Source organism: Stegostoma tigrinum, chromosome 7, assembly GCF_030684315.1.
Source record: "Stegostoma tigrinum isolate sSteTig4 chromosome 7, sSteTig4.hap1, whole genome shotgun sequence".
Taxonomy (NCBI): domain Eukaryota; kingdom Metazoa; phylum Chordata; class Chondrichthyes; order Orectolobiformes; family Stegostomatidae; genus Stegostoma; species Stegostoma tigrinum.
The window spans coordinates 6,923,683-6,938,537 of NC_081360.1; the positions used below are offsets into that span (position 1 = coordinate 6,923,683).

The 14,855-nt window shown below is 47.3% G+C and overlaps 1 protein-coding gene across 3 annotated transcripts in view; it reads left to right on the plus strand.

Moving 5' to 3' along the window:
* The window catches only part of si:ch211-45c16.2 (mitogen-activated protein kinase kinase kinase 13), a 146,656-nt gene that overhangs the window by 109,244 nt on the left and 22,557 nt on the right, over window positions 1-14,855 (plus strand). For all 3 annotated transcript variants that reach the window (XM_048534823.2, XM_048534824.2, XM_048534822.1), the window contains exons 6-9: window positions 912-1,070; window positions 5,907-6,015; window positions 9,854-9,963; window positions 11,619-11,735. In XM_048534823.2, the coding sequence (XP_048390780.1) occupies window positions 912-1,070; window positions 5,907-6,015; window positions 9,854-9,963; window positions 11,619-11,735 (495 nt within the window). The remainder of the gene's footprint in view (window positions 1-911; window positions 1,071-5,906; window positions 6,016-9,853; window positions 9,964-11,618; window positions 11,736-14,855) is intronic.

The following is a 14,855-nucleotide window of genomic DNA, read 5'->3' on the forward strand; positions in this document are numbered from 1 at the left end:
ATGTAGCTGTTAAGGCACTTTGTTATCCATTCCTAATTATCCCTTAAACATGAAGACATAGTCACTTGGCTATTAATCCAAAAATACAGAATGTTCTGAGGACCAGGTTCAAATCCCATCATGGAATCTATATTTAATAAAAGAAAAATTTGGAATTAAATGTCTGGCCAATACATGAGTCCAGAACCACAGTAATATGGTAGAATCTTAACTGCCCTCTGGGAAATCAACACTAGCTTAGCCAGTGATGCCTACATCTCTGTGACTGTCTGGGTCAAATCAAGTCAATCCCGGAGTCTCACGTCCTCTCGTAAATGACATTAGTGAGCCAGATGGATTTTGACATGAAACCCCGGTTACTGAGAATTGCTCATAACTTCAGACATTTTTTAGGGTTTGAAACCGTGTCCCGAGAGCATTGGCCTTGAGTGCAGGGCCGGTGCAATTACATCGTTGAGCAGCTGTCAGAGGCAAAATGCCCTCTGCCTGAGCCAGTCGAGGTCAGATGGATGGGAAAACTCCAAGGTGGATTGTTTGGGTGTCTGACCGGTTTCTGTTGTCGCATAGGTGCGGGGAAAGGGTTAACTGTTGAGCATGTCAAATAATGAACTCTGACCCCTTGTTAGTCGAAAGCTTTGGTTTCAGTTGAGGTTAGTATGGAAGATAAGGCCCATTCTTCAAAAGGGCCAGTGTCGGATTGACTGATCCACAAAGTCCCTTTTGCTCCAAGCTCCCCTGAGTGACCAGGTTTGTGGCTGCTGTTGTTCCATAGTCATGTTTTGACAGATATATTGGCCTACACAGGTGATGACTGACTGACTGTCCTATCAGTGTCTCCCCCTCGAAGCCTGTTCAGATCCGAGTATTAGAGAATCATGTGTTCCGCTGCTTGTCTCCCCTGTCTGGCGCAGGTCGTTTGGGGTGGTGTTGTGGGAGCTACTGACGGGAGAGGTGCCCTACAAGGATGTCGATTCTTCTGCTATCATCTGGGGAGTGGGCAGTAACAGCCTGCACCTTCCTGTCCCATCCACCTGCCCCGATGGCTTCAAGATCCTCATGAAGCAAACCTGGTGAGTGATTCCCCCTTCTCCCCTACCACAATCCTATCCTTGAGGCTGAGGGTCAAAGTTAACATACATGGGTTCAGCCAATAGAAAAGCAACCTTGTTCTGGTGCAATTCCTCGTGAGAGTGTTTGGGCAGGAAGGAGAGAGAACCAGGAGAGGAGACTGAGGGAAATGGGTGAAGGAGGAGAGTGAGAGAAAGAAAGAAAGAAAGAGTTGGGTGAGGATAGACGGTGTGCACCCAGCCTGGAGGAGGGGGAAGAGGGAGAGAGAATGAACTTGCCAGGGATGGGACAGAGACTGGGCTGCAGAAGGAGAGAGAGAGAGACAGATTGTGGGAGGACAGAGAGGGGCCAGGATAGGTTGCAGAAGGAGTGTGTGTGTGTGTGTGTGTGTGTGTGTGTGTGTGAGACAAAGTCACAGGAGGAGAACGAGCCATGGTGGGGTGGGGGAAAGAAAGAGATACCACAGAGAATGTGAGAGAGAAAAAGAAAACAAGCTTGGCCAGGTTGAGGATAAAGAGAGAGAGTCTGAGATGGAGGGAGAGACAGAGAGAAATAAGGAACAGGGGAGAAAGAAAGAGAGACAGCTACGGGTTGGGGCTGGGGTAAGAACGGGACAGAGCCTGGGTGGATGGAGAGAAAGAGAGCACCACAGGAGAGCAAAAGGTGTTTTTCAGTTCCTGGGTTTTGATGGGGCTCTAGATTGTGCAGCACAGGCTGGAGTTGAGGGAGACTGGTAGAGTTGCCCATCTGAAACCGAGTGGCATGAGGAAAATACAAGAGCTTCAGGAACTTCATTGGGGGAGCACAGAGTATTATGTGAGATAGTCTGTTGCCACAAAGAGTGGATTGGACTCCTGTGCAGTGCAGGGTGTAGGTGAGCTAAGATTAGGGGATATTAATACAGATCTAATTGTGGGACCTGTCCCAGGTTATCCTGAGGATTAAATGCTGCCTGCTATTGCTGTTTGAACAGAGACAATTGCACTCTCACTGGAGACAAGCTTGTAAGGAGGGGGTACTTGGAGCTGACTGGCACACTGCTGTGTTGCTGTATCTCATTACCCTACAGTGGCTACATGTGGCACTACAGTACAGTAGTAAGCCAAAACAATCTGTGTCTTTGTCTTTCTATCTCTCTTCTTCCTCATCTGATGCTCCAGTGCAGTGCTTTGTCAGTTTGCTGTATTTGAATGAAGCTGTCCCTATGCTGTTGTGTAAGGTTTCCTGAGCACTATTCCCAAGAGGCACAGTGAGTTTGCTCTGTTGATTTGACCAGTATTTGTGCCTTGAGCAACACTATTCAAACCATTCTTGCCAGTTACTGTTTGCACACTGGATGTCATATTTCCCTGAGTAACATCCAGTATCTTCTCATAGACAGCTGTAAATACTCCAAGACTTCCTGATGCTGTCAGAGGTAGTTTCAAATGTTTCATGTTTTCTTTTCTGTTCTTCTCTTCCCCCCCACCCCATTCCACAGTCTCTCTCTCATCTTCCTTCCCTTCCCTCTCTCAGTTAAATCTGCCTTTATGCTTCTGTTCCCCCATTCTTTTTGTGTCACTCTGTATCCCTCCAATCTTTGTCTCTATCATTCTATCACCATCTCTCACTCTGTCTCTCTCACTATTCTTCTCTCCTTCCTCTCTGTTTCCATCTGTATCCCACTCTCCTGTCTCTCTCTGTTCCCCCCAACACCCTACCCTTCTCTCTTCTTTTTGCTGTACGGTCTCTGTCTTGGATATGATTGGCACTCCCTATCTCCCATGCCTCCTTCATTGAACTACTGTCACCTGCTGTATTTTGATACAGAGAGCATCCTGTGATGGCCTCTTGTCTGGCACCATCACTCCTACCTATGGTACTCCTCCCCCCCATTCCACACTATCAAATGATCTTCAAATCCCTCTCCTTGTGCCTGCCTGTTTCTCACCTACACACTGCCCATGGTTGTCATCACCCAGGGATGCCTAGCTATACCCGACCAGCACCCCATAACCCTCCACAGCCCTTTGTTTGGGATGAAGTTAGATCTCAATGAGCGAGCACTTCCTCCAAGACAATACTGAGATGGCCAAGGCAATTATCTACAGTCAGTACCACAATCACTATGCCCATGCACTATTTCCATCCATCACCTTGGTCATTATCTGCAAGATGGATTCACATGTCCCCATGAGATGTAATTCAGATTGCGCTTGTAGAACATAGAAAAGTACAGCACAGTACAGGCCCTTCGGCCCACGATGCTGTGCCGTGGAATAATCCTAATCCAAAAATAAAATAATCTAACCTACATTCCCCTCAATTCACTGCTGTCCATGTGCATGTCCAGCAGTCGCTTAAATGTCACTAATGACTCCGCTTCCACGACTACCACTGGTAAACTATTCCATGCGCTCACAACTCTCTGGGTGAAGAACCTCCCTCTGACATCTCCTCTATACCTTCCTCCTAACACCTTAAAACTATGACCCCTCGTGGCAATCAATCCTGCTTGGGGGAAAAAGTCTCTGGCTATCGACTCTATCAATGCCTTTCATTACCTTGTACACCTCGATCAGGTCACCTCTCTTCCTCCTTTTCTCCAGAGAGAAAAGTCCGAGCTCAGTCGACCTCACCTCATAAGACAAGCCCTCCAGTCCAGGCAGCATCCTGGTAAACCTCCTTTGCACTCTCTCCAAAGCCTCCACATCTTTCCTATAATAGGGCGACCAGAACTGGACACAATATTTCAAGTGTGGTCTCACCAGGGTTTTGTAGAGCTGCAGCAATAACCTCACAGCTCTTAAATTCGATCCCCCTGTTAATGAAAGCCAGAACACCATAAGCCTACTTAACAACCTTATCCACCTGGGTGGCAACTTTGAGGGAGCTATGCACTTGAACACCAAGATCCCGCTGTTCCTCCACACTGCCGAGAATCCTGCCTTTAATCCTATATTCAGCATTTAAGTTCGACCTTCCAAAATGCATCACTTCGCATTTATCCAGGTTGAACTCCATTTGCCATTTCTCAGCCCAGCTCTGCATTCTGTCAATGTCTCGCTGAAGCCTGCAATAGCCCTCGATACTATCAACAGCACCTCCAACCTTTGTGTCATCAGCAAACATACTAACCCACCCCTCAACCTCCTCATCCAAGTCATCTATAAAAACTACAAAGAGCAGAGGCCCAAGAACAGAGCCCTGCGGGACCACTCAGCACTGACCTCCAGGCAGAATACTTACCATCTGCAACCACTCTCTGCCTCCTGTCAGTCAACCAGTTCTGAATCCAGACAACCAAATCACCCTGTATCCCATACCTCCTGACTTTATGAATGAGCCTGCCGTGGGGAACCTTATCAAGTGCCTTGCTGAAGTCCATGTACACCACATCCACTGCTCGACCCTTGTCAACCTGTCTCGTGATTTCCTCAAAGAACTCAATAAGATTTGTAAGGCATGACCTGCCCCTCACAAAGCCATACTGACTCCCTTTCATCACGCTATGCTTTTCCAAATAGTCATAAATTCTATCCCTCAGAATTCTTTCCAAAACCTTGCTGACCACAGACGTAAGATGTCTTGCCTGCCTTTGTTCATTTGCTGCTAAAACTCCTGCCCTGAAAACCTTTGTTCCAGGAGACAAGGCAACACACCAGACCAGTCTCCAATCAACCACCATGCCTATATCCTAACTTGTATCCAATCTTACTCACCAGTCCCTGACCTACTTCCTGACCTGTGCTAGCTCTGGAGACTGGTTTCAATATTCTCCTCTTTCATTTCCAATGCCTCAATCAACTTTGCCCTTGCCGATCTATGTAACCTCCTCCATTCCTACAGCTCTCATGCCTCCATCTAGCCTACACTGCCTCTCTGACTTACTTTACTTCCTTGGCCTAAAGCTCTGAAATTCCCTCTTGAAACTTTCCCACACCTCATTCCGTCCTTGTTAAAATGTACACCTTTGGTCAAGTTCTTTATATCCTATCCTAGGTTTGCATTTTAAGGCTTAGTGTCTGGTCTTTGGAGGAGCCGTGCAATGATTTGATGCTCTATGTTTTCTAAATACAAGTATTGTGTCTCTGCCTTTCTCACCAACTGATTTTGAATTTGTCCAATGATAAAGCTAATAAATCACCAACACATTTTACTTGTTACTTTTTGTTTCTATTAGTGGCAAAATTATCTCTCTCCCTCTCTCTTTCTATCTTTGTCCTCTCTTTCTGGATCACACTCTCTGAATCATTCTCTCTCCTTTACCCCATTCCTGAGTTTGTCTCGCTGTCTGCCTTTAAGCCCTTCTGTATCTCTCTCCCTTTATGTATCAGTTACTCTCTTTTTCCTGATCATTTCAGTCTGCCATTCCCTCCCTGTATCATACTATTTCTCTCTTTCTCACTCTCTATCTCTGCCCCACTATCCATGACTTACTTTCCTTATACACTCTGTCCGTCTCACTGTGTCTCTCCCTCCCTGTCTCACTGTGTCTGTCTTTCCCTCCTTGTACACACTCTCTTTCCCTTTGTCTGACTCGCTGCCTTTGTCTGTCTCCCTCCCTATACACTCTTTTTCTTTCTGTCTGGCTCTTCTCTCTCCTCCACCCTGTATACTGGTTGTCTATGTCTCTCTGTTCCTCAGTATCTGAGGTTGGGGTTGGGGGGGAGGTGCAGGTGGTGTGGTTGTGCTTGTTATGACTTCAGCAGAGCAAATGTTGTTTTGAGTTATTCAGAACCTATGGGATATGCAGTCCATGTACAACAAAGAAAGCGAGGGCTGCAGACACGTGAGTGATTACAGGCGGAGGTGCCTGAGGCTGTACAGTTGATGAAGGAGCTGCTCTTTACTTTCAGGCACTGTAAACCTCGCAACCGACCATCATTCCGGCAGATTCTCCTTCACCTGGACATTGCATCTGCTGATGTGCTGGGCACCCCCCAGGAAACCTATTTTAAATCTCAGGTAAGCACGTCGCATTCCATAGTCATACAGTCTGCTCCCAGCTTCCCAACTTGGTGACTAGAATAGGGTACCATCAGGCTGTCCTGGAGCCATCCACTAGCAGTGAGGGAATGCCTCACAGAGAAAAGTAAACCAGAAAGGCAAGAGGGGAAAAGGGCAACTGTTGTAAATTTTGGAAGTCAAACTTCTATGTTTTGCAGAGATAGTAGGAACTGCAGATGCTGGAGAATCTGAGATAACAAGGTGTAGAGCTGGATGAACACAGCAGGCCTCGCAGCATCATAGGAGCCCGAAAGCTTGACGTTTCAGGCCTAGACCATTCCTCAGAAACAGGGGAGAGGAAGGGGGTTCTGAAAAAAATAGGGAGAGAGGGGGAGGAGGATAGAAGATGGATAGAGGAGAAGATAGGTGGAGAGGAGACAGACCAGCCATGGAGGTGGGGATGGAACCAGTAACAGTGAGTGTAGGTGGGGAGGTAAGGAGGAGATAGGTCAGTCCAGGGAGGATGGACAGGTCAAGGGGGCGGGATCAGGTTAGTAGGTAGGAGGTGGAGCTTGAGGAGGAGGGGATAGGTGGGAGGAAGGACAGGTTAGGGAGGCGGGGTTGAGCTGGGCTGGTTTTGGGATGCGGTAGGGGGAGGGGAGATTTTGAAGCTTGTGAAGTCCACATTGATACCATTGGGCTGCAGGGTTCCCAAGCGGAATGAGTTGCTGTTCGTGCAGCCATCAGGTAGCTCCATTGTGGCATTGCAGGAGGCCTAGAATGGACCTGTCATCTGAGAAATGGGAGGGGGAGTTGAAATGGTTTGTGACTGGGAGATGCAGTTGTTTAGTGTGAACTGAGCGTAGGTGTTCTGCAAAGCGATCCCCAAGCCACTGCTTGGTTTCCCCAATGTAGAGGATACCACAACGGGAACAGCACATTAGCAAATGTGCAGGTGAACACCTGCTGGATGCTGAAAGTCTTCTTGGGTCCTGGGATAGGGGTGAGGTGCGGGGCAGATGTAGCACTTCCTGCAATTGCAGGGAAAAGTGCTGGATGTAGTGGGCTGAAGGGGAGTGTGGAACGGACAAGGTACTCACGGAGAGAGTGGTCTCTCCGGAAGGCACACAAGGGTGGGGAAGGAAAAACGTCTTTGGTTGGATGTCGGATTGCAGATGGCGGAAGTGGAGGATGATGTGTTGGATACAGATGTTGGTGGGGTGGTACATGAGGACAAGGGGGATTCTGTTTTGGTTTTTATTGCGGGGAGAAAGCGTGAGGGATGAGTTGCGAGAGACTCGGTCAAGGGTGCTCTTGACCACGGAGGGGGGGTGGGGGGGGGGGTGGAGTTGTGGTCCTTGAAAAACGAGGACATCTGAGATGTATGGGAGTGGAATGCCTCATACTGGAAGCAGATGCAGTGGAGGTGAAGGAATTGGGAATAGGGAATGGCGTTTTTGCAGGGAGATGGGTGGGAGGAGGTGTATTTTAGGTAGCTGTGGGAGTCGGTGGACTTGAAATGGATCTCAAATGGTTGCCTGGGATGGAAACAGAGAGGTCCAGGAAGGTGAGAGAGGTGTTAGAGATGGTCCAGGTGAACTTAAGGTTGGGATGGAGGGTGTTAGTGAAGTGGATGAACTGTTCGAGCTCCTCATGGAAGCACGAGGCGGCGCTGATATAGTCATCAATGTAACGGAGGAAGAGGTGAGGTTTAGGGCCAGTGTAGGTACAGAAGAGAGATTGCTCCACGTAACCTAGAAAGAGGCAGGCATAGCTTGTGCCCGTGCGGGTGGCCATGATGACCCCCTTTGTCTGTAGGAAGTGGGAGGAATTGAAAAAGAAGTTGTCGAGGGTGAGGACGAGTTCGGCTAAGCGGATGCGGGCGTCAGTGGAGGGGGCTGGTCGAGCCTGCGGGACAAGAAGTGGAGGGCCTTTAGGCCATCTGAATGGGGAGTGCGGGTGTATAGGGACTGCATGTCCATGGTAAAGATGATGTATTGGGTACCAAGGGATTGGAAGTTCTGGAGGAGGTGGAGGGCATGGGTGGCATCACAGACATAGGTAGGGAGTTCCTGGACCAAGGGGGAGAAAATGGAGTCCAGACAGGTGGAGATAGGTTCGGTGGGGCAGGAGCAGGCAGAGATAATGGCTCGACCAGGGCAGTCACGTTTGTGGATTTTGGGAATGAGATAGAAGCCGGCGGTGTGGGGTTGGGGAACAATGAGGTTGGAGGCTGTGGGTGGGATGTCACCTTAAGTGATGAGGTTGTGGATGGTTTGGGAGATGATGGTTTGACGTTCAAGGGTGGGGTCATGATCAAGGGGCCGGTAGGAGGAAGTGTCAGAGAGTTGGCGTCTGGCCTCGGTCATGTAGAAGTCAGTGAGTATACAACTGCGCCTCCCTTGTCCACGGGTTTTATGGTGAGGTTGGGATTGGAGCGGAGGGCTGCGTGTTCTGCGGGGGAGAGGTTGCAGTGGGTGAGAGGGGTGGAGAGACCGAGGCGATTGATGTCACAATGGCAGTTGGAGATGAAGAGGTTGAGAGGGTGAGAGGCCTTGGGGTGGTGTCCAGGAGGAGGGGCTGTGTTGGAGGCGAGAGAAGGGGTCAGTAGAGGGAGGGTTAGGCTCACAATTAAAGAAGCACGGAGGCAGAGGAAAAACTGCTCAATGTCCAAGTGTGACTGGTATTCGTTGATGTGTGGGTGGAGGGCGACAAAGCTGAGCCCTTTACTGAGGACTGACCGAAATCTCCCCTCCCCCTACCCAAAACCAGCCCAGCTCATCCCCATCTCCCTAATCTGTCTTTTGTCTCACCTATCCCCTCCTCCCACTTCAAGCCCCACCCCCATCTCCTACCTCTTAGCCTCTTCCCGCCCCCTTGACCAGTCTGTCCTCCTTGGACTGACCTACCTCCTCCCTACCTCCCTACCTCCCCACCTACTCACCTTTTACTGGCTCCATCCCCGCTTCCTTGACCAATCTGTCTCTTCTCCACCTATCTTCTCTTCTATTCATCTTCTATCCCCCTCCCTCTCTGTCCTTATTTATTTCAGAACCCCCTTCCCCTCCCCCATTTCTGAAGAGGGGTTTCGGCCTGAAATGTCAAGCTTTCCTGCTCCTCTGATGCTGCTTGCCTGCTGTGTTCATCCAGCTCTCCACCTTGTTATCTTCTATTTTTGGCAGCCCCAAGCTGCATGGGATACAGGTTTTTTGTCTTTCAGAGTCAAAGGCAATGATGACATGAAGAAAATGTCATTGAGTCAATGTGAAAGTGCAAGGTATTTGAAGATAACCAGAGGGTCTGATGAAGGGTCTCGGCCCGAAACGTCAGCTTTTGTGATCCTGAGATGCTGCTGGGCCTGCTGTGTTCATCCAGCCTCACATTTTATTATCTATAAACCTGAGACACAGCTGTTTGCCCTCAAGTGATGCAGTCATGTTAGGCTATAGACATCACAGAGAGTGAAGCCATCCAAGATGGCTTGAATTCAATTCCCAGTCTGTGCATGGTGAACACACCTCATCGCAGAACCATGACACTTGCTCTCAGTATTTGTCATCCCCATGTGTGGGGATGGATATTTGCCAGGGTTTCTGATCTGGGTGCCTTCCCAGTGACCCTCACCCTATGGAAGATGAGGATTTATTTCTGTTTAGTCGTGATGTTTGTCCAATTGAATAGTTGACCAACAATCCCAGACCTCCAATCGCATGTGAAGAGTGGCCATCTTGGGTGGGGTAGCAGAGATCAGAGAAGAATATTGTTTCAGTGTGAGCCTTTTGTTATTGAATTGCAATCCTGGGTTTCATACCGTGAGAGTCCCCCCTTGTAAATAAAGGACACATTTGATTTGCAGGCTGAATGGAGGGAAGAAGTGAAGAAGCACTTTGAAAAAATAAAGAGTGAAGGGACATGCATCCATCGGTTAGATGAAGAATTAATCAGACGGAGGAGAGAGGAGCTAAGGTATGTTCGTTGCCTGACTAATGATTTGACTGACATGCTTGTGATCACCTTGTTGGATTCAATGGCATTTTGGGCATTGTGCATATACAACTTTGTTGCGGTAAGACATAATCAAAACCTCAGATGGTACAATAGCTCAGTGATGAATACTGCTACCTCACAGTGCCAGGGACCCAGGTACTTTTGGGTTTGCACATTCTTTCCATGTCTGCATGGATTTCCTTTGGGTGGTCATGTTTCTGTCCACAGTCCAAAGAAGGAGAATTGGCTGTGCTAAAGTGCCCATTATCTGGTGATGAGCAGGCTCGCTGAATTAGCCATGGGAAATGCAGCATTGCAGGGTATGGATGGGGTGCTCTTCAGGAGTTTGGTGTGGTCTCAATGGGCAAAATGGTTTGCTTCCACAGTAGGGGTTCTGGATTCATATAATGTGGTACATCCCCTGTAACTTTAATCACTGACTTGACAGTGTTAGGAGGCCCAGCATCTTTCCTCCTATTTGGTGTTATTTCCAGTCAGTCACAGAGAACCCACTCACCCAGTTTTGAACTTTACAAACTTGATCATAGAATCCCTACCATGTGGAAACAGGTCCTTTGGCCCAACAAGTCCACACCAACTCTCAGAGCATCCTACCCAGAACCCATCCCACTATACCCCCCTAATCTACTCATCCCTGAACACTATGGGCAATTTAGCATGGTCAGTCCACCTAGCCTGCATATCCTTGGACTGCAGGAGGAGTGCAGAGAACCCCGAGGAATCCCACACAGACACAGGGAAAATGTGCAAACTCCACACAGACAGTTGCCCAATGATGGAATCGAACACAGGTCCCTAGCGCTTTGAGGCAGCAGTGCTAACCACTAAGCCATCGTACTACCCAACTCAACCCCTGGTTTACAAAGCTAGTGCTCATCAATCATTACTGTAACCAGCCAGTGCGGTTGGTTTTCTGGTACAGCCTCTCACCTCATCAAGACCTAGGGGTTACCAGGTCTTCAGAACTGCCCACAGGAATGATGACACCCTCCAAGGAGCAAAACCTCAGACAAAACTCAGAAGACACACAAAGAGCGATGTGTTTTATTTTTTAACGTTTCATCGAGGGATTATTGTTTGAAATTTCTGGGCTGGGAAAAAGCAGTTGCATGACTAGAAAGCAAAGGGTAGGGTGGGGGGTTTTTGAGGTAGTAGTGATGGTTGGTGAAGCCTCCAAATGAGTTGGCAAACTTCATTCAAGGAGCTGCCCCCTTGTCTCATATGCGCACACACAAACATTCACTCAAACAAACAGACACACGTTCTTCACGCACACAGACACATACACTCAGACAAACACACACACTTTCTCTCACACAGAGGCACAGATGTACACGCACACGCACACGCACACGCACACACACACACACACAGCCTGAGACAAACTTTGACCCTGAGCACAAAAGCCATGTGGTGAGAGGCAGGAGTAGAAATGGAAATTCTAAGTGCTGGGAAACGTAGATGTTTGTTTGTTTGCCAGTGTTACAATTTTAAACTTCATTTCTCAGAGAAGGTTGGCAATAGTGTTAGAAACTCATTTTTAAGGCTCCAGTGTGGCTCTTGACCTCTTGGAGGAAGCTATTCAGTCCCAGTACCTGTGTCTTTTATTCCAGGCATGCCTTAGACATCAGAGAACACTACGAGAAGAAGCTGGAACGAGCAAACAACCTCTACATGGAACTGAGTGCAATCATGTTGCAACTGGAGATCAGGGAGAAGGAACTTATACAGTAAGTACAAAAGCAATCTGAAATTATGTAAGACTGAGTGAAAACTGCTTCTGAAATGAGAGGGGACAGGTCCTGGTTCAGTCTCCAGTTTGATGCAGCTGAAGGTCCTGCAAAGCCACTGTTAGTGCAGTTCAGGTTTAATGGTAATAATATCCGGAAACTGCAGATGCTGGAGGTCAAAATAAAAACAAAGTGCTGAAGAAGCTTGGTGAGTCTGGTAGCATTTGTGGTGAGAGAGAAACCAAAGCTAATGTTTTGAGTCTGGTAGGACTCCTTCAGAAGTGAAACAGAGTCCTGAATATTAGTTTGCAAATTGAAGGGACTTTTATCATTTTTCTCTGCACTTGGAGCTGAACCAAGCATACACAGAAAGCATTCTTCCCAATTAACAAGTCATCTAGGATTTTACACCCAACAGCTTTGTAGTCTCTCTTACTGACTGTAGATTTTTTATTTGTGACTTTGCTTTTGAACTCAATTGAAATTTTCAGGCTGACAGAATGGGATTTGTACATGTATTTTCTGGAATATTAGTTCAGATATATGAACCCGTCCTAAGTTGCTGTCTGCACCTTAGCCTGCTCCAAATGCATTTGAATGATTGTCCCTGAGCTGGGTGGATATTGGTTGTGAAGGGAAAGGGAGAGGTGCCAGTGAGAGAGAGCAAGATGTCATTGACATTCACCTGGAAGCTGGCTGACGAATTTTCTGCAGAGTGTGAAAGCAAGAGAGAGGAGGGGACACAGGACAAATCTTAGGGGTATGTGTGGAGGTGCTCCTCCAAAGGTGGGGTTTGAAGAGATGCGATTGTAGAGGTACTCAGACTATAATCGGATAGATAATGAGTGCGGCCAGAAAGCAGCACCTCACTCATGCTGGACATAGTGTGTTGGAACAGTCTTGAATCCAAATTCGAGTGCTTCTATTGATTTGTAACATAGCTTCAAACCTCTCCAATACTATCCAAATCAGGCATGATCAAAAAGAGAAAAAAGAAAGGTGGTGGTATTACTGAGGAACAGCATTGCAACCAAAAAACCTCTCTGTCTCTGTAAACCCCTCCAGCTCTTCAATCTACATTTATTTCTCATTTCTGCAACAGTGATGTTACAATAACAGGCAGCAATATCATTCGCTACTAGTTATAGTTCAGCTGAGCTGTAGGTGTTACTTGTCTGGACCCATCCTTCTGCTTAAATTATATTTTTTTGGTTGCAATGCTGTTCCTCAGTAATACCACCACCTTTCTTTTTTCTCTTTTTGATCATGCTTGATTTGGATAGTATTCTATTACTGATCTCAACCTAACTGCAAACACAGTTCATTATTGTTACCACCTTCTGATCTTTCTGTGAAAATCAATTATCCGAGCTGTCCGAATGTCTGTCTTCTGTTTGTGCAGATGTTTTAATTTGACTTCGGCATTTCCTTCATCCTGAGGTTTTTATTTTACTTGTCTGATTGAATGTCTATGCATCTTACCCTCCTCCAATTTCTGACCCAAACTTGCCTTCATGACCAGAACCTGCTCTAATTTTCTCTCCTTGTGTAGACGGTGCAAGATGAAAATCTTTGACTAAATCTTTGGGGCGGCACGGTGGCTAGCACTGCAGCCTCACAGCGCCAGGGACCCAGGTTCGATTCCAGCTTCGGGCACCTGTCTGTGTGGAGTTTGCACGTTCTCCCCGTGTCTGCGTGGGTTTTCTCCATGTGTTCCGGTTTCCTCCCACAGTCCAAAGATGTGCAGGCTAGGTGGATTGGCCATGCTAAATTGCCCATCATGTTCAGGGGTGTGTAGGTTATAGGGGGATGGGTCTGGGTGAGATGCTCCAAGAGGTGATGTGGCCTTGTTGGCCAAAGGGCCTGTTTCCACACTGTAGGGAATCTAAATGCACCTTTTTTCCAGCAATACTCAATACATTTTCTTCCTCCTTGAAACAGGGGTATCAGCAAGGCAGAATTTATTGTGAATCCCCGTCTACCTGCGAGAAGGGAGGTAGTGTAGGTTTATCTGTTTTTGTAGAAACCTGTTCAAGACGGTCTCCAGTGGTCTCTACCATGCAGAATTACATGGCATATAGCAAAACTTGTCTTCGTGACCAGAACCTGCTCTAATTTTCTCTCCTTGTGCAGACAGTGAACATAGTGTATCACCCATCTCTTGATGTTCAAGTGACCCAGGCTGCAAGATCCAGACCACTGTGTCACTTCTGACTCTGGACCAGTCCTCACTTTCATGATTGTTTCATCAAGAGTCACGAAAACCCCAACTGTGTGGTTATGCACTTTGGCTAGAAGAGCTGAATATTATTTAAATGGAAAAAGACTGCCAAAAGCTATGGACCAGACAGACTTGGGAGTCCTTGTGCATGAGCCACACAAAGCTAGCATCCAGGTTCAGTGGCTAATAGGGAAGGCAATTGGAATGTTGGCCTTTATTTCAAAGGGAATGAAGTATAAAAGTAGGGAGGTTTTGCTAAAACTATACAAAGTAGTATTAGTCAGACCATAGCTGCCTTCTCCAAGGAAAGGTATATGGCATTGGAGCAGTCCAGAGAAGTGGTTCTCTTATTGTGACAAGTTGAGTAGATTGGGCCTGTATTCATTGGAATATAGATGAATGAAAGATGTCCTTATTGAAAAATACAAGATTCTTAAGAGGATTTGACAGGGTGCAGAAAAGTTGCTTCCTCTTGTGGGAGAGTCTAGGACCAGAGGGCATCATCTTAGAATAAATTTAAGAAACAGAAGAGGACATTTTTTTTCCTCTTTTGGAGGATAATAAATCCATGGCGTTCTTTACCACAGAGGGCTGTTGAGGCTGGGTCATTAAGTATATTCAAAGCTGAAATGGACAGATTTTTAATCAGTAAGGGAATCGAGGGTTATGGGGAATTGAGGATTATCACATCAACTATTCATCTCATTGTATGGTAGATTTGTGGATGGGCCGAACAGCTTACTTTTGCTCCTACATTTTATGGCCTGGCCAGTGGGCATGCTATTGTTAACTGAAGGGTTTCCACTGCTGCTGGAGGTACTGCCCTTTCCCATCCTGTGAACCCAGCAGTGAACTCTTTCACCGACAGAGCACAGCACGGGCCTTTACCCAACAACACT